At 42.1% G+C, this 25347-nt stretch overlaps 1 protein-coding gene across 3 annotated transcripts in view; it reads left to right on the top strand.

The window, feature by feature from the left end:
- The window catches only part of pigq (phosphatidylinositol glycan anchor biosynthesis, class Q), a 75079-nt gene that overhangs the window by 34575 nt on the left and 15157 nt on the right, over positions 1-25347 (top strand). For all 3 annotated transcript variants that reach the window (XM_043711121.2, XM_043711119.2, XM_087998026.1), the window contains exon 7: positions 24513-24624. In XM_043711121.2, the coding sequence (XP_043567056.2) occupies positions 24513-24624 (112 nt within the window). The remainder of the gene's footprint in view (positions 1-24512; positions 24625-25347) is intronic.

Below are 25347 nucleotides of genomic sequence, written 5' to 3'. Positions count from 1 at the left end.
TTTGAGGTGTTAAATCACGTATATAAATGCAAGTTTCTTTTCTTCTTTTGTATCATGCATTGGGAGAATGGCAAGTTGTTTTAAAACCTATTTCCACCAAATTTAAAATTTCTTCCCAAACATTTTTCCACTGTTTTCCAATTAAAGATTTTATAACTGTTGTGACTCACATTGAGAACTATAGGAGGGAAAAGGGTAGCGGCAAGGAGAAGTGATGTGAAGAGTGAGTGGTTAGGCTGGGAGAAGTAAAGTCAGATTTTTATAAAACTACCATTTCACTCCTGAAAGCATTGGCCAATTAAGCAATGTCATAGAATCCCTCCAGTACAGAAGCAGGCCATTTGGCCCATCGAGTCCTGCCAAAGAGCATCTCACCCATACCCACACCCACACAGTCCCCTGTACACTATTCCTGTAGCCTAAACTTCTCACAGCTAATCCACCTAACTACACACCACTGGACACTACAGGCAATTTATATTGTGCCAAATGGCTGGTCCACTTCACCTGCATATCTTTGTATTATGGGAAGAAGCTGGAGTACCCAGAGGAAACCTACATAGACTCAGGGTGAACATGCAAATTCCACAGGCAATCATCCAAGGGTGGAATCGAACCTGGGTCCCTGAGCTGTCAGGCAGCAGTGCTAACTGCTGAGCCACTGTGCCGCCCATACGTGGCTTCTGTACAAAAAATTTGCAAGTGTTTAAATGGGCCTTGCAGGAGTTACTACACTGTCACATAGCAGTTCCAAGAGCTCAAACACCAAAATTTCAGTCCACCTCCATTTTGGGAAGCCCTGCCCTCAAGGATGTAAATCTTCCAATTCAACTTAATTAGGTTTACATTTGAGACTAAAAACAAGACGTCATGCCGCCAAATAAGATTTTTTTAGTTCTTTTAAAAGTGTCAGTGTAATTTCTGTGGTTTCTCACTATTAAATTCCAAAATGTCTTGCCAACTTCAACTGTGCAGCATGACAGATCTTTCATGGAGACTGGCTTCCATTACAGCTGGCTATCCAGAAATATATAAGGAAAATGAAATGAGTTAACGAAAGTCTAATTGTTAAAACAAGTCATTTCTTCAAACTACACCCTGTCATGCAAAATAATTCTGTCTGATTGTGTTTAACAATCTGACGCGGAAGGAAACCAGGATTCCAGTTCTGTCTAGTTTTGGATTTCACAAAAGCTAGTAACAGTAGATCTTTCAGATGACATTTTGTAATTTTATACCCTCTTAAAGTAAAATTGCATTAATTTGCCTTGTCTTATAACTCTCTATTAGAAGCCCTTTGGCATTTACCTGATCAGTTGCTTAAAATATTCATTTCTTGTAGGCAGAGGTTTCTGGTTAATCCTTAAAATCACAGATTCTGGCTGAGGTATTGTTCTACAAATGTCAGTGTCCACTCAGCAAAGTTGCCTTTGAATCCAGACCACGAGTGTTAATAAACCACTTAACTATACTGGGTGAGCAGACGAACTTAACTCTGCCCTCCTTCATTTCTCCTAAATACCTGGCTGAGATTGGGTTGTAGTGCTATAGTTACTAACACAATAAATGCAAATCTTTTTGGTATAATTTTTGGAAGAAGTGGTCATTTGATGTATTCCAGATTACCTGCAAGTTGTTTTAAAACATATTTCCACCACACCAGCAATCTGATATCTCAGCACAAAGCATAAATGGCCTCTCTCTCTACAATGTTATTGGAGGAAAGGAGATATGCTGTATAACTGAGTATGACTAATTTCCTTACTTAACATATTGGCACTTCAGAAACTACATTATCCTATCAAGAGTATTTTTCAGCCTTCACTCTACCTCGTTTAGCTGGCTGCTAACACATTCGTTTCAGGATAATGGCTGTTTTCCAAGCTCTGGAACAAGCTTTAATGTATCTTCTGAATCTGTTGTAATAACAATAACTAATTGAACAATAAGTTTTTTTTTGTAATTCAAACTGCTTACAGGTAGAGTTTACATCATTAGATATCGTTAAAAGAAGTGATTAGTCATGATGATGTGGTTGTATTAAGAGAATTTATTTTTCTTGCCTGTCTTTAATTATTTAGTTGAAATATTAGTGTTAAACAATTGCTGTCATGAAAGTTTGAAATCCTTTTGCAGGCTCCTTCCATTGTGTTTAAAAAAAAATTTGTAGATTCAAGACCTTGATCAATTGGGCTAAGGAGTGACAAATGGAGTTTAATTTAAATAAATGTGAGGTGTTGCATTTTGATTAGACAAACCAAAGTAAGACTTAACAGTTAATGGTAGGGTGTTGATGAACAAAGTGACCTAGGGGTGCAGGTACATCATTCCTTGAAAGTGGGGTTGCAAGTAGATTAGATTAGATTACTTACAGTGTGGAAACAGGCCCTTCGGCCCAACAAGTCCACACCGACCCGCCGAAGCGAAACCCACCCATACCCCTACATTTACCCCTTTTAACGTAACACTACGGGCAATTTAGCATGGCCAATTCACCTAACCCGCACATCTTTGTGACTGTGGGAGGAAACCGGAGCACCCGGAGGAAACCCACGCAGACACGGGGAGAATGTGCAAACTCCACACAGTCAGTCGCCTGAGTCGGGAATTTAACCCGGGTCTCTGGCGCTGTGAGGCAGCAGTGCTAACCACTGTGCCACCGTGCCGCCCACAAAGTAGACAGGGTGGTGAAGAAGGTGTTTGGTATGCTTGCCTTCATTGATCCAAACACTGAGTATGGAATTTGGGACTTCGTGTTGCAGCTGTACAAGACATTGGGGAGGCCACCTTTAGAATGTTGCATACAATTCTATAGGAAAGATATTGTTAAACTTGAGAGGATGCAGAAACTACTTAAAAGGATGTTGCTGCAATTGGAGGGTTTGAATTATAGGGAGAGGCTGAAGAGGTTAGGACCTTTTCCCCTGGACCATCAGAGGCTAAGGGGTGACCTTATCAAGGTTTATAAAATCATGAGCATGGGTAGGATGAATAGCCAAGGTCTTTTTCCTAGAGTGAGGGAGTCCAAATCTAGAGGGCATAGGTTTAAGGTGAGAGGGCAAAGATTTAAAAAGGATCCATGGAGTAATTTTTTCTCATTCAGAGAGTGGTGCATGTATGGAATGAGCCGCTAGAGGAAGGGGAGGAGGTCGGTACTGTTGGACTTTGGCTCAATCTGCCAATTTAAATTTACTTTCTTCTATGTGTGAGCCAAGTCCTGCGTGTTCTTTTAAATGAAGCAATAGGAGAAGATATTCGGTCTCACACTCTTAATTTATTTTACACAGTAAGTGAACAAAGCATTCAGAGCTCTGGGTCTAAACCTCTTTGTCCCTGACAAACTACAAAGTGTGTCAGTTCAAAAAGTAAGACCTCGTTTTGTCCCTGCCCCAGTCTTTTATACAATAAAAAAGTCATATAAACACTGAGGTAGAATTATCTTCTGATTGGGTGTTAATCTGACTCCATTCCCCGCCTCCTCGCATTCCTAGCTGTCCGACCCCACGTGACCTTCTTTGCCCGCGAAATGGAGCATCACGTGACCTCCACGACCCACTTCCGAGGCGCGAAACGGAACATCACGTGATCGCCCCGCACTCTTCCGGGTGCGAGACGGGGACGTCACGTGACCACGCCCCCTGCTTGGGTTACAGAGTCACCACAGGGTTTTGAGTGCTGAATCCAACCAGAGTCACAGCCAGCCTTCTGTTTTTAAAGTAAGGAATATATTTACAAGTCCCCCTTTTGGTCTCATGAAAATGAGACCAACCAACCAGTTCTATACATCATATTCGCTCTCTGATGCATAGTCCTCCCTCCTTGCTAAAGCCATGGTTTCCGTCTCCATCTGTGACATCTGGAAAGACGGGGGAGCCTTCCCTTCAATTGCTGTAATAATTACCCTGTTTCACAAAGATCTAATACAGGGAATACAACAACATCCGCACAACACTATCACAATAATCATACCTCCGAGGGACATAAACACAGGGGCAATTAATCCCTTCCATTTCCCAAACCATGAATCAAACAGTCCTCCTAGAGGGTTGTAAATACCCGAGTGTTCATGCATTTCTTCAGACAAAATTCTTAGTCCTTCCAAGGCTCTGGTGACCGAACCATCAGGTGCCGTATTGTTGGGGATGAACGTACAACATTGATCTCCAAACATAGAGCACACTCCCCCCTTTTCTGCTAGCAACATATCTAAGGCCATTCTATTTTGAACTGTCATCATTGAGGTTGCTGCCAATTGTTCAGAAAGTCCTGCCACCGCATCTCTAGTTCTATTGGCGAGCCCAAGTACATTGTAATGTACATAATTAATTCGGTCAACGTTTTTATTCGGCGTAACTGGGAATAAAACCCCGATAATTGGGAGATTCTCAAACCCTGCTGCTATCTGGTCTGCCAATTTATATTCATCAGGTACACCACGGGGAACACCTATTGCATCTATGTAAGTGGTTGAGCCAGATGTGACATCAAACAAATCCCTATGAATTCGTGTATACGGATTTATTCCCTGTCGTCGTTCTCCCAAAAGGAATATGGGTACCCCTAACCTAACCATTGCACAGGTTCCAGACCAATCTGGAGGTAGACTAATATGCAGTGTTTTATCTCCACAGTACCAAAAAAGATCAGCTCTGGCCCAAACCATTGTGCTAGCGTTCTGCCAGCCCGTTACATTAATTGTGTCCTGACACCAGTCAGTGGGCATGTCTACCAAGACAATATTTGACTTTTGAGCAAAACAAGTGTAATTATTGGCTCTTGGTGTAAACACTGGAGGCAACATAGAATTCTTTACAGGTGGGAAAATAGCACTTAATGTGGTACAATTTGGAGGGTCCGCTTGCATAGTGAGGGCCATCATACAGTGAAATCCGATTGGGTCTATGTTAGGGAACAATGGGGCCGGGGTAGTAAATAGGGTTGGCCTTGCTGAAGAACACGCGACGCAATTACTCATATTCATTGAGGTTGCAGTCGCTGTCATCCAGTCCAGCCATAAGTTCTTGTCCCCATACCCGGTAGCTAATTTAATAATGTCCCTTCTCGTAAGGTTGTTGTGGTCTATTACCACAACCCCTGAACTTGGTTCTACCTCCATACTTGTGCCTTCAGTTTGTGGCTGGCTCATAGGAGGGTCCACTAAGGTTACCTTTAATAATCCCATATTATCCACTCCAGATTGATCTACACCTATTACAAGATAAAAGCTTCTGTCATCACTCTCACGTAACTCTGTACCTCCTTTGGACTAGGATTAATATCAAATTTTGTCAGAGTTAACAAAAGTGGATTTTTTAACTCTGAAGAATGATCAAGTTGCCCCTTTGTCAGGCTCACATGGTCTCGAATGTTCCATCTATTATCCAAGGGTGACGACCTCTTGGGGGTCCATTGTACCCCAGTCCATGTTAATACATTATCCCACGATGGGCATGGGTCATAGTAAATGGCATAAAAACAAAGGTATACATCATACTCCCTCCAGCTCCCTATATCTTTGCCACAATCAATTACTTCGCATAAATCAAACTGATATGTTGTACCATGATTTCTATCGTGTCTGATGTGTATCTGGCTCCTCGTCTCCCTTAAACATTTATCCGCCTCTTGTCCTACTACTCTTTTGTTCCTGGAACTTCCTCCCTCGCCTGTGTGTTTGTCCCTCGTGGTTAATACTCCTATTAACAGAAACATAACACTTATACATAAGACAATAGCAAAGACTCCCAATCTCCACAGCCTAAGGTAATGTGGGCTGCTTATAGAGATAAACATTATGTCCTTTACACAACTTTGCTTAGAAATCTTGAGAACCTCTTCCCCCTTTTTCCAAAACCTTCTTCATACAAACATTAAACATTTAGGACCTTTCTACTCGTTTTCTGTTCTTGTTTGTTCTAAAGTTCTGGTTGGCGGTTCCGTGGCTGCACATTGGCTCCAATGGTACCAGCTTTCTCCTTTTCCCTGCAGTCTAATCGCATGAGATGTCCTCTCCTCAACCTTATAAGGTCCTGTCCACCTCGGCTCCGACCACTTCCGTTTGATCACCTTCAGCAGGACCCAGTCTGTAGTAGATGGCGCCTGGCTCTGTAGTTCCCCCTTTTCCGGTCCAACCTGTTTGGAGAAAGCTGACACCAAAGCTGTTGGTCATAGTAAGGTTTGTACCTTAGAGAGGCTCCTCCTCCCTCTAACATCTGTATTCCAGCTCCTGATCCCGGGAACTGCTGCCCTGTTGTCAGCTCATACGGGGTGAACCCTGTAATAGAGTTTACTGAGCTTCTAATGGACATTAAAGCTAAAGGTAGGGCATCCACCCAGCTTAATTTTGTTTGTGCACACACTTTTCCTATTTTTCCTTTTATGGACTGATTCATTCTTTCCACTTTTCCCTGTGACTGAGGATGGTACACTGTCCCAAACGCATGTTTCAGTCCTAAAGCTGCTTCAACTTCTTGCAGGTCTTTATTCTTAAAATGTGTGCCATTATCTGACCTGACTTTCTTTGGAAACCCATGCGTTGGAATATATTGGTTTATCAAGAATTTGATCACTGTCTTTGCATCTTCCTTTTTCGCAGGTATTGCTTCTGGCCAACCAGTGTATGCATCCACTGCTACCAGAAGGTACCGATATCCGTTTACACTCTCTATCATATCAGTATAGTCAATCACTATTTCCTGACCTGGCATTCTTGGAAGAGGGAATTTTCCCTCATGTGGTTTCACTGTTGCTCTCACGTTGTATTCTGTACACGTTCTACATTCCCTGATATAATTTTCAATCATCGCTGGCAAGAACGGATGCCACCAATGTGTCAGATACCTCTGCATCTGTGTTTTTCCACAATGTGTGAGCCCATGTGCCTCCTGAAGCATAGAAGCTATCAAACCTGGGGGTAGCACTGGTCTACCGTCCGGTGACCTCCAAATCCCTTCTGACTCTGTGGCCCCTCTCTCTCTCCATACTGTCAGTTCATGAGGAGAGGCTTTCTGCTGCTCTTTTATTAACACATTCGCATCGCAAGCGGGCAGCAGGTCATACACTGTTCTCTCTGTTTGTATCATTATATACTGTGGAGAAAGTGAGGTCTGCAGATGCTGGAGATCAAAGTTGAAACTTTATTGCTGGAACAGCACAGCAGGTCAGGCAGCATCCAGGGAACAGGAGATTCGACGTTTCGGGCACAGGCCCTGTGGTGTATACCCTGCTGCTTTCTTCGCTGCTGAGTCTGCTTCCTGATCCATTGACTAAGTTCTACCTGTATAGCCCCTGCCACATATGCAGAGTCGGTATAGATATTTACTCTTTTTCCCTCTGACCATTCTAACGCAGCTATCATTGCCTGTAGTTCAGCCAACTGAGCTGATTCTTTACCTGTCACTTTTCCCGTCAACAGTTCCTCAAATCCCTCACTCGCACCACTGCATAGGCTGCTTTAAGTCCTTCAATTGGATGTCTATAACAGCAACCATCTGTGAACAGCACTTCTTCTGGGTCTACTAATGGAATTGCCTGTAAATCTGCCCTTACTTTGGTATCTCTCTGTACCCTTTCCTCACAGATGTGTGGCTCTCCTTCTCCCATATTATCAGCCATGTTAATTCCTTCATGTGTAAAAATTATATGTGGTGCATTCAAGATTTTCTCTAACCTAGTTTGCCGCAATGACGTCATTGTAAAAGCTGTTGAGTTCATATAGGCCACTATACTATGTGTCGTCAGTACTGTTAGTGAATGGCCCATGACTATATGTGCTACCTTTTGGAGAACTTTTGCTACCCCTGCTGCATGTCTTGTACATGGCGGGTGTCTGTCCTCCACTGGGTCAAGAGTAACACTTACGTACATCAACACCTGCCTGCCTCCCCCTTTTTTCTGAAAAAGAACACCATTTATTGTGTGTAATTTTTCAGAAATATCGAGGAAAAATGGCTCTTTGTAATCTGGGACCGCTAAATCAGCAGCCCGCGTTAAAGCCTGTTTAAGAGATCTGAAACTTTCGTCTGCCTCCGTAGTCCACTGCAAATGGGCTGACAAATTTCTCATACCTTGCTCATTTACCATGGCCCTTAAAGGGAAAGTGAGCTCCCCATATGATGCAATAAATTGTCTACTGTATCCTGCCAACCCAAGAAATGAGAGCATGTCTTTTACAGTGACTGGTTTGGTATGATGCAGAATGGGACGGAGACACACCTGTTCCCTTAGCAGAAATAATTATACCAAGAAAAGACACCCTTTGTCTGCAGCATTGCAATTTAACCCTTGAAACTTTAAAACCGACACTATACAGGTGAAACAGCAACGACTTTGTGGCTTCCAAACAAGAAACATGATCGGGTGCTGCCAAAAGAATGTCATCCACATACTGGATCAATACCACCCCCTTTGGGAGCGTCAGATCCTTTAGCTGCTGTTTCAGTATCTGATTAAACACCCCAGGTGACAAAATAAACCCTTAAGGGACTCTTGTATAACATAATTGTTGGCTTTTATAGGTAAACGAAAAAATGTCCATCAAATGATCAGCTAAGGGCAAACAGAAGAACGCGTTGGCCAGATCAATGCACGAGAACCACTTATGGTCAGGGCTCAGGACAGACATTGCAGTGTAGGGGTTTGGAACTGGAACTGTTGGAGTAGAAATGACACTATTAATCCGTCGAAGATCATGCGCCATCCTATATCTGCCTGTATTCTGCTTCTCTACAGGTAAGATAGGGGTGTTCCAAGCTGACTGGGAGGGTTCTAGCACCCCTGCTGCTAACAATCCTTCGATTGTGTCGGCAATGCCGGCTTCAGCCTCTGGTTTGTGTGAATATTGTCTCTGCCAAATCGGAGTGTGGTCTATTAAATCAAATGTGATTGGTGTGACGTGTTTGCAGTACCCAACGTCCGTTGAACTTGCTGACCACAAGGTATCTGGTAGCGAGTCAAGCATCGCCGCAGCCTGTGGATGGTCTGTTTTCTCCCTACCATGAAACCGTTCAATCTGCCTATGTTCCAGCAGTACCTTGTCAGTTGTCCTGTACATAATTCTATAGGCTTCCTCCGATGGTGAATATTGTAAACCGGGTAACTGAGTCCACACCCAGTCCGTTAACACCATCAACTGTTTGGACATAGGTCCCAGAGTTTTGGCCTGATATTCAGCATGCACGGCCAATGTGACATGAGGTATAGCTTCTTCAGACATCTCATACCATTCCAACTGTTCTGCAGTTAATTCAACAACACCCGCCACACCTTCGTTTCCAAGCAGAATGCAACTGGAAGAAATATCCCATTGAGTCCCTTCTAAGTGCTGATAGAATGCATGCTGATAAATTTCATTATCATCTCTATCATAATATAAAGTAACATGAAGGGGATCTGCAGGAGGAGCTTAGGGATGCAACATCTGAACCCAGGGTCGCCATTGACTGTATAAAGACTGTATGCCGTTGTTTTGCCTGTCTTCGGGTTTGAGAAGTCCCCAGTATATATCTGCCCACTGCCCTTCTGCCGTTGGTGATGTGTCCGGTGATAACATCATTTGGGATCCAGAGTGAATCATTGTCATAGAACAGTTGAGGGAATGGCCATTTGGAAAGGTCACCACCAGTCCGTCTGGTCCGCACAAAACCGAAACCCCGCATCTCACCAGCAAGTCACGTCCCATCAAATTCACGGGGCATGCAGGTGATGAAATATACTGGTGACGAAAGGTCTGTCCGGCCACTGATGTGATCAGTGGCGATGTCAAAGGCAGATTTTCTGGTTTACCCGAGAACCCTACTAACTGGACGCTAGAGGATGACATGCTTGACCGAGGTATATCACAAGTGTTGGTAGAAAATCTTGCACCCGTGTCAACCAAAAAAGACAGATTCTTATCCATTACCCTCATTTGCATATAGGGGTCTGCCAATCCCACATGCACCTGGGTTCTCAGGCCCCGTCAATATTCATACCCCTGCCCTTCCAGCATAGTTTGGGGGTACTGTCCTTGCACCGGGGCTGCAGCTGCATTTGGGACTTGATAAGGCTGAACAGCCTGTTGAAAAGGAGGCTGACTTTCACGGAGATACCGTCCTCGGATCAATCCCTGGCCTGCCTGGGATCCCCACAGCATGGGATAATTCCGTCTCCAATGCCCGGGCTGGCCACATTCAAAACAGGTGTTGGGTGGCTGACCTCTTGGTCCTCCGCGGCCCCTCCCTCTGCCACGCAATCCTCCGGAATCACCTATAGGCTTGCCCCCATAGTAAGAGTAAGGAGGCATCCAATCAGGTGTTGGGTCCAGACTGGGCAGTTTGTTTTGTGGCGACAGCTGCTGAACCATCTGATTAGTCGTCTTTTGGGAGGCCTTCCTAGTATCATTAGCCTTCCTTCTAGCCTCATCAAGCTGTAACTTCAGCAACTGCACTTGAGCTGACTCGTTGCTCTGTTTATCTTCATCCTGTTTTGTCCTGAAACGCTTCATGTGGTGCGTAAAGTGTTTCTCCCACTGTTCTATAGAACACCCTGGGATATCAGGATTACTCTCCATTGCCTCTTTAACGTCCTTAGGCATCCCTGACATAACAGCATTCCTAAATAACGTGGTCTGTAGCTGACCTGACCCTGGATGGCTCCCTGCAGTATCTGTCCACGTGCCCTTACACCTAGCCAAAAAGGCAGGCATATCCTCACCCTCCTTCATTGTGAGGGTGAGTGAGTGCATTGCTCCCGGTGGAATCGGAAATCTATCCCTCATTGCCCTTCCCACACAGATGGCATGCTGCACAAACGGTTCTGAATCAGGTAGTAAAGTGGTCCCCGCAGACGCTTCAATCTGCTGTATTTTCTACATATTCAATTGCTTGCCCAACAATGTTCTCCAATCACCCATAGCTAACTTGTACCCTAAGTGTATATTGGCAAAATTTAGTCATCCAAGGCCCACCTCCCTCCATGGGTGGGGGCATTTTATCCAGGATGCAGTTCATAGCAGTAAATGTGAAGGGCTGATTTAAAAAAAACCCCAAATAAGAGCCTCTGTAAATTAATGGCATTTGGTGGTGCTGATACTGTATGGGTTGTCGTAATGTGTCTCTTTGACGCAAGTCGTAACTTAGTTCAGGGAGGGGCTTCAGTGGAGGGCCTTGTTCAGTATGCATTGTGCCTTTCAAGGTGACCGGGTAGGTGTTTGGATCATTGTCTGTCAGGGATTCTTCGTCCTCAATATCTATACTACTTTTAGACTCCTCCTCATCCAATTTCTCTCTATCCTGTTCTTCCCTCAAATCTCTCCTTCTGTCTGAGAACCCATCATCCAATAACTGACCTGAATCATGTAATCTTCCCCTCTTTTCATTCTCAGCACTATATGGTGTTGAATGAGCATCTGGCTCCTGCACTGGAAAACATCTCCCCTATTTTAGCTATTCTTTACTGTGCATCATTGTCACCCTATTTGCTTCCTCCGCTTCCTTAACCCTCTGATCAACTTCTAATGTTAATTTTTCTACTTTTCTAATGCTTTCTTCTACAGCCTCCGCCAATCTCTGTTTTACTACATTGTACTCTCTTGTTCCTACTTCTCGTATGTCTAACACCCCTTCTTGAACATACATAAGTGGCATTTGTATTACAGGATATGGAGGCGGTGATTGTACCACAGGCAATTTAGGATATAATGGCGCAGATGGTCCTGCCTTTCCTATCTCCTTTGTCAAATCTGTTGTAAAGGTACCACCCACTCCCTTTTGTAATGTTTCTACCGCCATACAGGCTAACGTCATGTTGTGCAGATGAATCCTCCTCTCTTCTTTCTCCCCGCCTTCTTTTGTCCACTTTCTTCTAACTAATATTGACCCTTTCTTTCCCTTCACGTGCTCTTCTACTTCTAATTTAGCTTGTTCTTCTGCTTTTCCTAAAAACAGTGACAATTTCTTCTTCTCATCTTTAGGGACTTTGCCTTGTTTCTGTAATTCCTCCCAAATCTTATCATATTTCTCCATCATTGCTTTTTGTTTATTCTTTGCAAGCCCACTGACTAACTGACTTCTGGCTTTACCCCACTGCTGTTTTATGGGCAACATTAAATCGGAAGAACATCCTCCATATTCTTCACACTCTTTATCAAACTCCCCTTACATTTTATGTATTTTTATTTTAATCCTCCATCCAGTAGTCAGTTAGTTTAGATATAAATATAACCAAACAACCAACCCAATCAAAGACAAAGCCGGTGGCTGGTCAGTTTGGATGAAATACACCCAAGCAACTGACCCTTTCAGCGAGATTTATCAGCAGTTTCGTTGTCACCGTTAGGTTTCCACTACCAACTCTCTCTCACTGAAACACCACCGTCTTGGTCTTCAAAACGCTACTGGCTTTTCTTCCACCCTCCGTACATTCCCCAATATAATTTCTAAAACTTACAAAGCATCAATCATACATCAAAATTTGTGAGCGTTGCTTTTATGAGATCCTGCTCAATGGACTTTAAACCTCCTCACACTTACGTACCTTGTTGCTTTTATGGGGACTCTAACCCCAAGGGACTTTAAACCCGTACGTACCTTATCAATGCTTTGTCCATTTACTATTACTAGGACACTTGCAGTATAATGACAACAATCAATTTGGTATCTCCAATTGCAGAACTTTGATGTAAACAGGCTTCTGCTCACCTTTTTTATGCGGCGCCGCTTGTTGTTGTCATCAAACATCAGTTGTCCGTTGTTTCTATTTTTCTCTCTTTCCGTCACTTCTCCGTCTTAATCACGTCGGGGTCACCAAATTGTTGGACTTTGGCTCAATCTACCAATTTAAATTTACTTTCTTCTATGTGTGAGCCAAGTCCTGCGTGTTCTTTTAAATGAAGCAATAGGAGAAGATATTCGGTCTCACACTCTTAATTTATTTTACACAGTAAGTGAACAAAGCATTCAGAGCTCTGGGTCTAAACCTCTTTGTCCCTGACAAACTACAAAGTGTGTCAGTTCAAAAAGTAAGACCTCGTTTTGTCCCTGCCCCAGTCTTTTATACAATAAAAAACGTCATATAAACACTGAGGTAGAATTATCTTCTGATTGGGTGTTAATCTGACTCCATTCCCTGCCTCTTCGCATTCTTAGCTGTCCGACCCCACGTGACCTTCTTTGCCCACGAAATGGAGCATCACGTGACCTCCTCGACCCACTTCTGAGGCGCAAAACGGAACATCACGTGATCGCCCACCCTCTTCCGGGTGCGAGACGGGGACGTCACGTGACCGCCCCGCACTCTTCCGGGTGCGAGACGGGGACGTCACGTGACCACCCCCCCTGCTTGGGTTACAGAGTCACCACAGGGTTTTGAGTGCTGAATCCATCCAGAGTCACAGCCAGCCTTCTGTTTTTAAAGTAAGGAATATATTTACAGTACAATTATAGCATTTAACAGGCACCTGGATGGGTACGTGAATAGAAAGGTGTTTGAGAGATATGGGCCAAATGCTGGCAAATAGGAGTAGGTCAGATTGGAATGTCTGGTCAGTGCAGACAAGTTGGACCGAAGGATCTGTTTCCATGCTGAATGACTCTAATTTTTGGCATGAGCAGTACTATCTAAATGGTTGGAAGTGATCGCAACACCCATGAATTAGGAAAATTGACCACGATTCTTTACCAATTGCTTTCTAGTAAATGCTATTAGAATGTCCCTTTGTGACTGGACCCAAGTTGTACTATAATTACCACTTGCGTGCAAAGACCAGTAAATTTAAAAGTAATATTGCTATTTTTCTGAATGCACGAAGCACTGGACTCCCCTACAATGAGAGTGAATAAATTGAACCAATATTCTATAAGATTTTGAAGAGTGAAAGGTGACATTGTTGAAACATAGATGGTTTTGAAGAGCCTTCAAGATATTGTCTCCTTTAATTGGAATCTAGAGCACAGGATCGACACAGTCACAGGACAAGCTGAGATGTAAAATATCACAAAGAAACTGTTGTGTATCTTTGGAATTTTCTACCCCACGGGAGCATGGACACTCTATGAAGGAATCACGGGATATGGGGTGGAGGAGTGGCAAGAGAGTAGAGCTGACACTGAATAGTATAGCAGGTTTGAGGGGCTGTATGGTCTAAATCCTTTCCTTCTAATATTCTTGTATTCCCAATCCCTACCATTTCTGTCACACCACTTGTGAACAATGAGCATTAGAATGAAGTGCAGAGGCCATTAGCTGTTACATTACTGCCTTTTGTGGTACTGACAGCAGAAATGTCAGCAACTAAAAAACGTTTCTTGGACAGCACCAACCAAACCCATGACCACTTCCTTCTAAAAGGAGAAGGGCAGCAGATGTATGGTAACGTAACCACTTTCAAGTTCCCCTCCGAGCCACACACCATTCTGACTTGGAATTATATCACTGTTCCTTCACTGTTGCTGGGTCAGAATCCTGGAATTGCTTCCCTTAAAGCCATTGTGGGTCAACCCACAGCAGGCAGACTGCAACGGCCACCGCCACCTCTCAAGGGCAGCTAAGAAAAGGCAATATTCCATAAATGAATAAATTTTTAGAAAGCAGCCATTTTATAAATACTGCATGATAAAAGCACAATCTATTGGCTACAATTGGTGACTGATACCAATCTTTGTTCCCAGGTTGGTGCACAGATAGCAGTGAATTCCCAGCTCAGTGAACCTGACCTGTTTTTATAAAATATAAAGGGGCTGCCACACTCCTGATGTTTTAGTCTGAGTGTGAGTTGTATTGGAAGTCTGGCCAGGTGTCCGAAAGAGCTGAGGAAGTTGGCATTTGACATAGAAGGCTGGGTGGAACACTGCCCCAGTGCTGTGTCCAAAAATTAAAATGAAGCATGAATTATTTGACCAACCCTCATTCTTCCTCACCTGTGTTCCCCATCCATGCCTGGTAGAACCCTCTACCCATCCTATCGTCCCAAGTTTGCCTTGTGGCATTTATGCCCTTCTATCTACACCCCTTGGCCATTTACACCCTTGCAGCACCTTAAGTGCTTGCTTCCACTCACCACCATTTATCTCTTCATCTACAATGCCAACCTGTCTATTATCCACAAGTATCCCTGCGTATAGAAGGAAATATAAAGTTCTGTTACTTGGTGTGTTCTGCAATATAGAACTTTATTAAGAAAAGAACTTTCATTCATCATTATACATTTTGACATATGTTGACACTTCTTAACAGGTCTTGATTGTCCTTGACAGTTCAACAATTCTTGACAAATCACTTTTTGACAATACCATGTTTCCTGGCCGGTCCCAGCTTTCCTTGGCAGGTCCGAGGAAACCTGGCAGGTGTCAACAAACCTTGTCATGTCTTTTACTGGTTTGATGGTTCCAAGGGATTTAAGAATTCCAAACCCCTTCCCACCCCAACCAAACAAGAGGGATGTGACCTCACTCCCATGGTGTCCTGGGTTTATATTCGAGTGGAAGCAGCTGATCAGTTTAATCACCATCAGTGTCTGTAAACAGTACATAACCCACAACCCAGTAAAAGTGGGAACGTCAGATTTGGGAATTTAAGTTTCCAACTAAAAATTTTCCAACAATTTTTTTATGGTGGAATGGTTCACCAATGTGGTGAAAATCTAGGCCTAGTTGTCCTGTTTGAACATGATTTGCTATAATAGAAAATAGTTCTGTACCAACCCTAATACGCATCTGTCCCAGATCTGGTCCAGTCATGTTGAAGTCATTATGAACTGAAAAGCAGGCCATGCATTCCTCCTTATTTTTCCTGCTGCCCTAGGAAGCAAAGTTAAAAATGCCTCTCTATCTGATGTTGAAGTAGCAGTATTTTTAAAATCTTAATTCAGTGTCCCCCTTACTATACCTTTTATAGACTTTATAACACTTTGCTAACAGAGAGCGAAAAAGAAAATATATGAAGCACTTCTGCAATGCAGCATAAGAATCATATTTGTATGGTTATATAATGGACCTGCAACTAAGTCCCCTTGCACAGTTGCTATCAATATTGCTGTACACGTAATGGCACAGTAAGGGTTTTTGAAATCCTTGTTTTGATTTAACAAGCTGAAAATGTGTTGCTGGAAAAGCGCAGCAGGTCAGGCAGCATCCAAGGAGCAGGAGAATCGAAGTTTCGGGCATGAGCCCTTCAGCATTCCTGTAGAAGGGCTCATGCCCGAAACGTCGATTCTCCTGCTCCTTGGATGCTGCCTGACCTGCTGCGCTTTCCAGCAACACGTTTTCAGCTCTGATCTCCAGCATCTGCAGTCCTCACTTTCTCCTTTGATTTAACAAGGACATTTTCTTTCAATGAAATTTAATTGAATTTTTAACAAAGCAAACTAAAAACTGCAAGAACTGCGGATGTTGTTTGAAAGAAGGACCACTGAACCTGAAACATTAACTCTGATTTCTCTCCACAGATGCTATCAGACCTGCTGAGCTTTTCCATGAATTTCTGTTTTTGATTTTAACAAAGCAAAATTGGTTTTAAAAAAAAATACTGATAACTAGATTCCTTCTTTTGCTTACCTCATCAGTGGGTTGAAAACAATATTGTTGATAAGAAAGGAGATGAAGTTTTCACTCGGGTGTATAGTAGGGATCTAGTAGAGGCAGATTTCTCAAATCCTTTCAGTGGTTGAGTATGGAACCATGGTTTACTAAAGAAGTTGAATCTCTTGTCAAAAGAAGAAGGCGGTATATGTTAGGTTGAGACATGAAGGCGCAGTTAGGGCGCTTGAGAGTTACAAGTTAGCCAGGAAAGACTTGAAGAAAGAACTCAGAAGAGCCAGGAGGGGTCATGAATAGTCATTGGCAGGTAGGATAAAGGAAAACCCTGAAGCTTGGTATATCAGGAATAAAAGAATGACTAGAGTAAGATTAGGGCCAATCAAGGACAGTAGTGGGAAGTTGTGCGTGGAGTCTGAAGAGATAGGTGAAGTGCTAAATGAATGTTTTTCGTCAGTATTTACACTGGAAAAGGACAATGTTGTCGAGGGGAATACTGAGATGCAGGCTACTAGACTAGATGAGATTGAGGTTCACTAGGAGGAGGTGTTAGCAATTCTGGCAAGTGTGAAAATAGATAAGTCCCCTGGGCCAGATGGGATTTATCCTAGGATTCTCTGGGAAGCCAGGGAAGAGATTGCAGAGCTTTTGGCTTTGATCTTTATGTCGTCATTGTCTATAGGAATTGTGCCAGAAGAATGGAGCATAGCAAATGTTGTCCCCCTTGTTCAAGAATGAGAGTAGAGACAACCCTAGTAACAAGAGACCAGTGAGCCTTACTTTGATTGTGGGTAAAGTGTTGGAAAGGTTATAAGAGAGAGGATTTAAAATCATCTAGAAAGGAATAAGTTGATTAAGGATAATCAACATGGGTTTTGTGAAGGGTTATTCATGCCTCACAAACATTATTGAGTTCTTTGAGAAGGTGACCAAACAGGTGGATGAGGGTAAAGCGGATGATGTGGTGTATATGGATCTCAGTAAGGTGTTTGATAAGGTGCCCCATGTTAGACTATTGCAGAAAATACGGAGGTATGGGATTGAGGGTGTTTAAGTGGTTTAGATCAGAAATTGGCTAGCTGAAAGAAGACAGAGGGTGGTGGTTGATGGGAAATGTTCATCCTGGAGTTCAGCTACTCGTTGTGTACCGCAAGGATCTGTTTTGGTCCACTGCTGTTTATCATTTTTATAAATAACCTGGATGAGGGCGTAGAAGGATGGGTTAATAAATTTGCAGATGACACTAAGGTCGGTGGAGTTGTGGACAGTGTGGAAGGATGTTGCAGGTTACAAAGGGACATAGATAAGATGCAGAGCTGGGCTGAGAAGTAGCAAATGGAGTTTAATACGGAAAAGTGTGAAGAAGTAACAGGAATGCAAATTACTGGGCTAATGGTAAAAGTCTTGGCAGTGTAGATGATCAGAGAGATCTTGGTGTCCAGGTGCATAAAAACTGCTGAAGTTGCCACCCAGGTTGAAAGGGTTGTTAAGAAGGCATATGGTGTGCTGACGTTTATTGGTAGGCAGATTGAGTTTCGGAGCCACAAGGTCATGGTGCAGCTGTACAAAACTCTGGTGTGGCCGCATTTGGAATATTGTGTACAATTATGGTCACTGCAATATAGTAAGGATGTAGAAGCTTTGTGAAGGGTTCAAAGGAGATTTACTAGGATGTTGCCTGGTATGGAGGGAAGGTCTTATGAGGAAAGGCTGAGGAACTTGAGGCTGTTTTCATTGGAGAGGAGGTTGAGAGGTGACTTAATTGAGACAAAAAAGATAATGAGAGGGTTAGATAGGGTAGACAGTGAGAGACTTTTTCCACGGATGGTGATGGCTAGTACGAGGGCACATAGCTTTAAATCGAGCGGTGATAGATATAGGACAGATGTCAGAGATAGTTTCTTTATTCCGAGTAGTAGGGGCATGGAACGCTCTACCTGCAACAGTAGTAGACTTGTCAACTTTAAGGGCATTTAAATGGTCATTGGATAAACATATGGATGAAAATGTAATAGTATAGGATAGACAGGCTTCAGATTGGTTCCACAGGTCAGTGTAACATTGAAGGGCCTGTACTGTGCTGTAATGTTCTGTGTTCTATTTCAAAGGTGTCAGATGTGCACCTCAAATGTCATAACCTGCAGGGCTACAGACCAACGGTTAGATAGTGGGAATAGCCTGGGTGACCTGATTTCGGCAGATGTATTTGTGACAGGGCAAAAGGCCTCTTTCTGTGCCATAAATGTTTTGATTCTACAATGCTTTTGATACAATAGTTTAAAATATTCTAGCCATATTGGGGTCAATTTTAAAGATGAAAGGGGGAAACGAGTGTGGCATAAGCAAGCACCAGAGTAGGCAGTACCTCCAGGAGTCTGGGGAAGATGAGACTTAATTTCAATACATTTTATCTAACTCCTGGCCAGATCCACGGTCTGGCTGTAGGGTACAAGTAGGGATTCATCTACAGGAAGCTGCAAGTGGCAACAGATGAAAACTGTTCCCAGCATTCACTTGAAGAAGGCATGAGATGGGTGACAGTCTTGTCCGTTACTGGTGGAGCATGGAGGCATTTGTGCTAGAGAATTGGCTATCTCACTGGACTAATAGTCCAGAGTCCCAATGCTCTGGGTATAAGTTCAAGTTGTGGGTGGCACAGTGGTTAGCATTGCTGCCTCGCAGCGCCAGAGACCCGGGTTCAATTCCCGACTCAGGCGACTGACTGTGTGGAGTTTGCACGTTCTCCCCGTGTCTGCGTGGGTTTCCTCCGGGTGCTCCGGTTTCCTCCCACAGTCCAAAGATGTGCAGGGTCAGGTGAATTGGCCATGCTAAATTGCCCGTAGTGTTAGGTAATGGGTAAATGTAGGGGTATGGGTGGGTTTCGCATCGGCAGGTCGGTGTGGACTTGTTGGCCGAAGGGCCTGTTTCCACACTGTAATCTAATCTAATCTAAAAATCCCACCATATCAGACAGTGGTATTTAAATTCAATTGATAAAATTTAGAATTGACAACTAGTCTCGGTGATTATGATTATGAAACTGTAGTTCACTGTCGTGAAAGCACATCAAGTTTACTAATGTCCCCTAGGGAAAGAAGACTGCCATTCTTACCCAGCCTTACTTAATGTGACTCCACACTCACAAAGGTGCAGTTGATTTTTAAAGACCTCTGAAATGACCCAGCAAACCATTCAGGCCATTCCTGATGAAGAGCATATGCACCTCAGATGCTGCCTGAGCTGTGCTTCTCCAGCAGTACACTTTTTGAATCTGATCTCCAGCATCTGGAGTCCTCACTTTCTCCCACTCAGGTCAAGGGGCAGTTAGGAATGAGAAACAAATATTGGCTCTTCCAGTGCATTCACATCTGTTACGTAAGGACTTTGGAATTCTGGAGCAACCTTGCAATGCTGTTGCAGAACTTCTCCTCACTGGGCATAAATAGTATAGTGAGGGGGGTGATGAAGAAGGGCTGGGCAGGAACATCAGGACTAGGCAGAAGCCTCACAATTAGCCAGATAAATGTAAAGAAGCATGTAGACAAGACTGACTATCATCAGGTGGTAAAGTTTATGAATAGGTGTATCTCTGAATACAAAGTATTGTAGCATATTGACCTAATAAACAATAGACGCTGTTATGAAGAAGCTTGAGCCTAAAGATGGTTTGTGACCTTGTCTTCTTCTCAACCAGCCTGTCTTGATTCCAAACCTGTGGATGTGGGAATAAAACCACATTACAAAAGAATATTCCATGGAAGAATAATCGACACAGAGCCAGATGCAAAGACAGTGCGAGGTTTCCTTATTGGCCTGAAGGCACCTATTTCTGGCCTACAAGAAAATATAAAATATCTCAAACATCATTTGGACTTGTTCTGCCCTCAGCAGCTCTGTGCAGATCTGAAGAGACTGCTTCCCCATTCAAACTGCCTGATGCTGCCATCTGACAATCTGCATGTTTATTGAACTACCCTGCTTAATCCCATAGGGCACACTTACCACCTCAAAAGAGAGTCAGAGAGTTGCACAGCACAGAAACATATCCTTTAGTCTAACCTGTCTGCGCTGACATCCTAAATTAGATATCCTAAGTTAACCTGGTCCCATTTGCTAGCATTTGGCCGATATCCCTCTAAACCCTTCCTTTTCACATACCCATCAGATGCTTATTATATACCAGCCTCCACCACTTCCTCTGGCAGCTCATTCCATAAACACACCACTGTCTGCATGGAAAAGTTGCCCCTTACGTCCCTTTTAAATCTTTCCCCTCTCAACTAAAACCTGTGCCTAAACTAAAACCAAAGGTTTTGAACTCCCCTACTCTGTGAAAAAGACTGAGTGGGTTGATAACAGGACACAGAAATGGAATGGGGTGGGGTTAGTTAAAATCAGAATTGGAACTTATGAATACTAAAAGTAGAAATGTTAGTGGTACTGTGAATAAGCCTTCGAGAAATTTGCATTGCTTTGATATCGTGTTCTTAAGTCATGCTGACATTATCACCAACCCAGTTCGTTCACAGTAGCAAGGATATTGCAAACACAGCACTTATAGTTTGTACAATGTGACTTTTTGAATTACAGTCACAAATTAAAGAGAAGATCAGAATCGTGCTTTATTCCATATTACTGTCTTTGTTTTCCATGTTAACATTTGTATTGAAAGCAATCATTGTCTTTCTTTAGCCTGACCTGGCAGGCCTGCTCTGGAAAGCAGAAGGCGATTGTTGTTTGTGCAGAATTCCAGTTAGTGTGTGCTAATAGTGAGGGTTTTTATTTCTTAAACAAAAGTACTTTTCAGTCACAGTTTCCAGGAAGAAAACATATTCATGTAATATAAAATGGCTCTGTTTGTCAACTGTTGGAGTGTCATTAAATTGGTGCATGTTGAATATTAAAGTGATGTTTGTCGCCTTTTTATTCTGTTTTCCCATACAGTGGTTGCTTATGGAATTATAGTGGGTGTGAATATTGGAGATGTGTGAATGTTACACTGTCAAATTCAATGAATAGTTTACTAAATTTGGCTTTTTTACAAGTTTTTCATTTCATTGTGCTTCATGTACGTTTAGCTTAAAATCTTCTAATTCATAACACAGATGATAACTGAAAATGAAAGAGCTTATGTCAGCAATACAGTCAAAAAAAAACTTGAAATTTTCAATTTTTTTTTAACTATTTTGTTTTTGGACTTTTCTTTCCTAAATAGCAAAAACTCTTTAATAAGGTATCATTCATCTAACTTAACAATTGCCGTCATCTGTATGGAATATAGTGTCTATAATAAAAGAAAGACTTATTTATACAGTGCTTTTCTCAATCACTAGGTGTGCTTTACAATGAATGAAATGCATGGTTTAATCACTTGCAATATAATGTAACTGCTGCATTATCAGCTAGGGTGAGATAGTGCTGTAGTGATAATATCACTGAATTAGTAATTCAGAGGCTAATGCTCTGATGTGAGTTCAAATGCCACTGTGGCATCTGACTGAATTTAAATTTAATTAATAAATTTGGAATTGAAAACTAATCTTCTTAATGGTATCCAGAGATTATCACCCCATCTGTATTATTGATGTCATTTTTAGAAGGAAATCTGTTATGCTAAACTGGTATATCTTACAGTAAGTGCTTGATACTTAACTGCCCTCTTAAAAGACCTAGCTAGCTACTCAGTTGAGAGAATTTAGGGATGAGTAGCAAAAGCTGACTTTGCCAGTGATGTCCTCATCGCATGAAAGAATAACAAACGTGAACCTTGAATAATTAGCAATCCAGTTTTGATGAAAATTCAGATCGTGCGGCACGGTGGCACAGTGGTTAGCACTGCTGCCTCACAGTGCCAGAGACCCAGGTTCAATTCCCGCCTCAGGCAACTGACTGTGTGGGGTTTGCACATTCCCCCCATGTCTGCGTGGGTTTCCTCCGGGTGCTCCGGTTTCCTCCCACAGTCCAAAAATGTGCAGGTTAGGTGAATTGGCCATGCTAAAATTGCCCGTAGTGTTAGGTGAAGGGGTAAATGTAGGGGAATGGGTCAGTGTGGACTTATTGGGCTGAAAGGCCTGTTTCCACACTGTAAGTAATCGAATCTAATGGTAATCTAATCTGAAGTGTTAGCTCTGCTTCTCTGCACAGATATCTTGGTTTTCTGTTCTTAATAGTTGTAAAATATTAAGTGCTGATGTTTAAGGAGACTTGGATGCACTTGTGCAAAGGTTAGCATGCAGGGGCTACAAGCAATTAGAACAGCAAATGGCATGTTGACCATTTGCTTAATCACTCATAATCGAACACTTCAATGTCTTTTACCCACACCATTCCCATGACCCTGTTTGCCATTGGTAATCTGCCACTCTCTATCTTAAATATTCTCAAAGACTGAACTTCCACAGACTCCTGTGGCAGAGAATTCCATAAGTTTACCATGCCATGAGTAAAATAACATGCATCTCATCTCAGGCCTAAGTTGCATCCATCTTATTTTTTAATAGTGCTCTCTGGTTGAAGACTCCCCAGCCAGGGAAAACATCTACTCTGTCTATCTATTTAAGTATCTTATAAGTTGCAATGAGATCATCTCCCATTCTTTAAAACATTAGAGAATATAGACCCAGTTTGTCTGATGTCTTTTCCTTGCATATGTCACAAGCCTTCTGAAAATCGAAGTATATCAGCTCTCCTTTATTAGTTTTGTTAGTAACATCTTCAAAAAAATTTCCAACAAGTTTGCCAAACTCTTTCCAATTTGCAAATCAGTGTTGACAATGCTTAATCAGATCACTTTTATCCAAATGTCTAACTATCAAATTCTTTATAATAGATTCTAGCATTTTCCCTAATACTAGTGTAAGGCTAACAAATCTGTTCTTCTGTTTTCTCCCTCACTCCCTTCTTAAAAAGCGGGTGATGTTGGTTACTTTCCAAATCATAGGAATCATTTCAGAATCTATGAAATTTTGGAAGATAATGCATGAATTACCTCTCTAGCCATCCCTTTCAACACTGTCAAATGTAAAGTATCAGGTCCTAGGGTTATCATCTTCAGCTCCATTAATTTCTCTGGTTATCACTAATACAAACTTTCCTTCAGCCACCTCATTCTTAAACTAACAGCAGTTTTGCGCAGAATATATGTTCAAGGGAATGTAGCATCAATTCAGTAGAATGATAACTTTAGCCTTTGAACCCAGGTATGAGGAGTTATTTTGCAAACTGAGGTTGGATTCATTTTGATTTAGACAGCTCAAGGGTGGCTTAATTGGAGTTCTCAAAAATTTAAGGGAAACAAGTAACGTAAATGAGGACAAATTATTTCCACTGGTGAGGGAGATTCTGACAAGGAGCATGATATATTAGAATGATTAAATGTTCTATCCTTCTTCGATGTACCTTAATATGAATAAAGTCATAAAGCTAAATCCTTTGGAGATTCCAAGGTCTGAGAATAAACTGTAGGAACTGAAAAAAAAATCAGGAATTTTAGAAAATGCTGAACACACTCTAAGCTGGGCTACACCTATGGAGAGAGGAAGAGAGTTAAAGTTTCAGGTCAATGTACTTTCTCCAGAATTGAGTCAATGGGAGGTGAGCGTTGCCTAAGAAAGAATCAATCAAGCCTTAAAGGAAAAATAATGGAAAGATAATAAAAGAGCAAATGCAAAACACACTGAGATTAAATATTTGTTTCTTTCAAGAAAATAAATAGGCCTAACTGCAGACTGGCACAATTTGATGTAATTGCTTTGATCCTATAAATTATTAGTCCATCAAATGCAAAGTTGAATATTTGAAGACTTTGAATAGATCATGTCATTTCTTTCTCATGTCAGTTTGACAATAAGTTTGGTGCGTAAACTATGGATGATTGGTGCAAAAATGTAAAAATTGTACAAATGGTGAATTTGTTTTTTAAAATTACCTGCTTTCTATTTGCATAATGCTATAACATTTGTTATTTGTAAGGCATAACCTTTGAATGTGTTTCCTGTTCTAAAGACTCTACTGTTTGAAGATCTATGGCTTATCATCTCTTTGGCGATTATTCAGAGGAAAGAAATGGAATGTTCTGAGGCAGCGTGTGGATTCCTGCTCATATGACTTGGATCAGGTGGTGAATTTTTCTGCTCCCTAACATTTTTGAGTTATTAGGGTACCAGAACATTAAATTGTTTTGACTACCACCTGCAAATTTTATATATAAACTGGATTATGATAGCAACGACAATCCCTTTAAATTTTCTTTGTATGCAGCTTATTTCAATGCACAGCATCTGTAAGTCTTTTTGTACAGCCATGACATCTTGGAGGATAGGATGGGATCATCTTGCACTGTATCTTCTCTACTGCTATGTGGTCACCACCCCATGCACCATTTAGAGCTTCCCAATGTTTTTCCCTCTGTGACTCCATTTCACTGTTTGAACATTGAGCTGATCCCTCAAAGAGAACTGAAAGTGCAGGAGGACAATTGTACAACTGTTATAACTTGGTCAGAGCTCCACCACAACCATTGTTGTCTCAGAGTTCTCAAACCCAGAACTTGAACTCATGACTCCTCTTGACCTCTGTCTTGGGAACACACCTTATTTAGGCATTTTATGGTGTAGTTCATTCATGGGAAATGTAGGATCATAAAGCATTGACAAATTCATAGAAACATGCAAATAACACACAATGCTGGAGAAACTCAGGTAGCATTTGTGGAGATAGAAACAAAGTTAACCTTTGAATCTGGTATGACTCCTCTTCAGAACACTTCCACATAATGATAACCCCCCTTTGTGTAAAGTATGTTTTCCTAACACCCTCTCATATTCTGAGACCAATTTAC

The sequence above is a fragment of the Chiloscyllium plagiosum genome, unplaced genomic scaffold, assembly GCF_037043375.1.
Source record: "Chiloscyllium plagiosum isolate Xiang-an unplaced genomic scaffold, Cpla_swu_hap1 HiC_scaffold_20, whole genome shotgun sequence".
Lineage (NCBI taxonomy): Eukaryota > Metazoa > Chordata > Chondrichthyes > Orectolobiformes > Hemiscylliidae > Chiloscyllium > Chiloscyllium plagiosum.
Note: the sequence above shows the minus strand (reverse complement) of the source record. Positions and strands in the feature narration are given on the sequence as shown.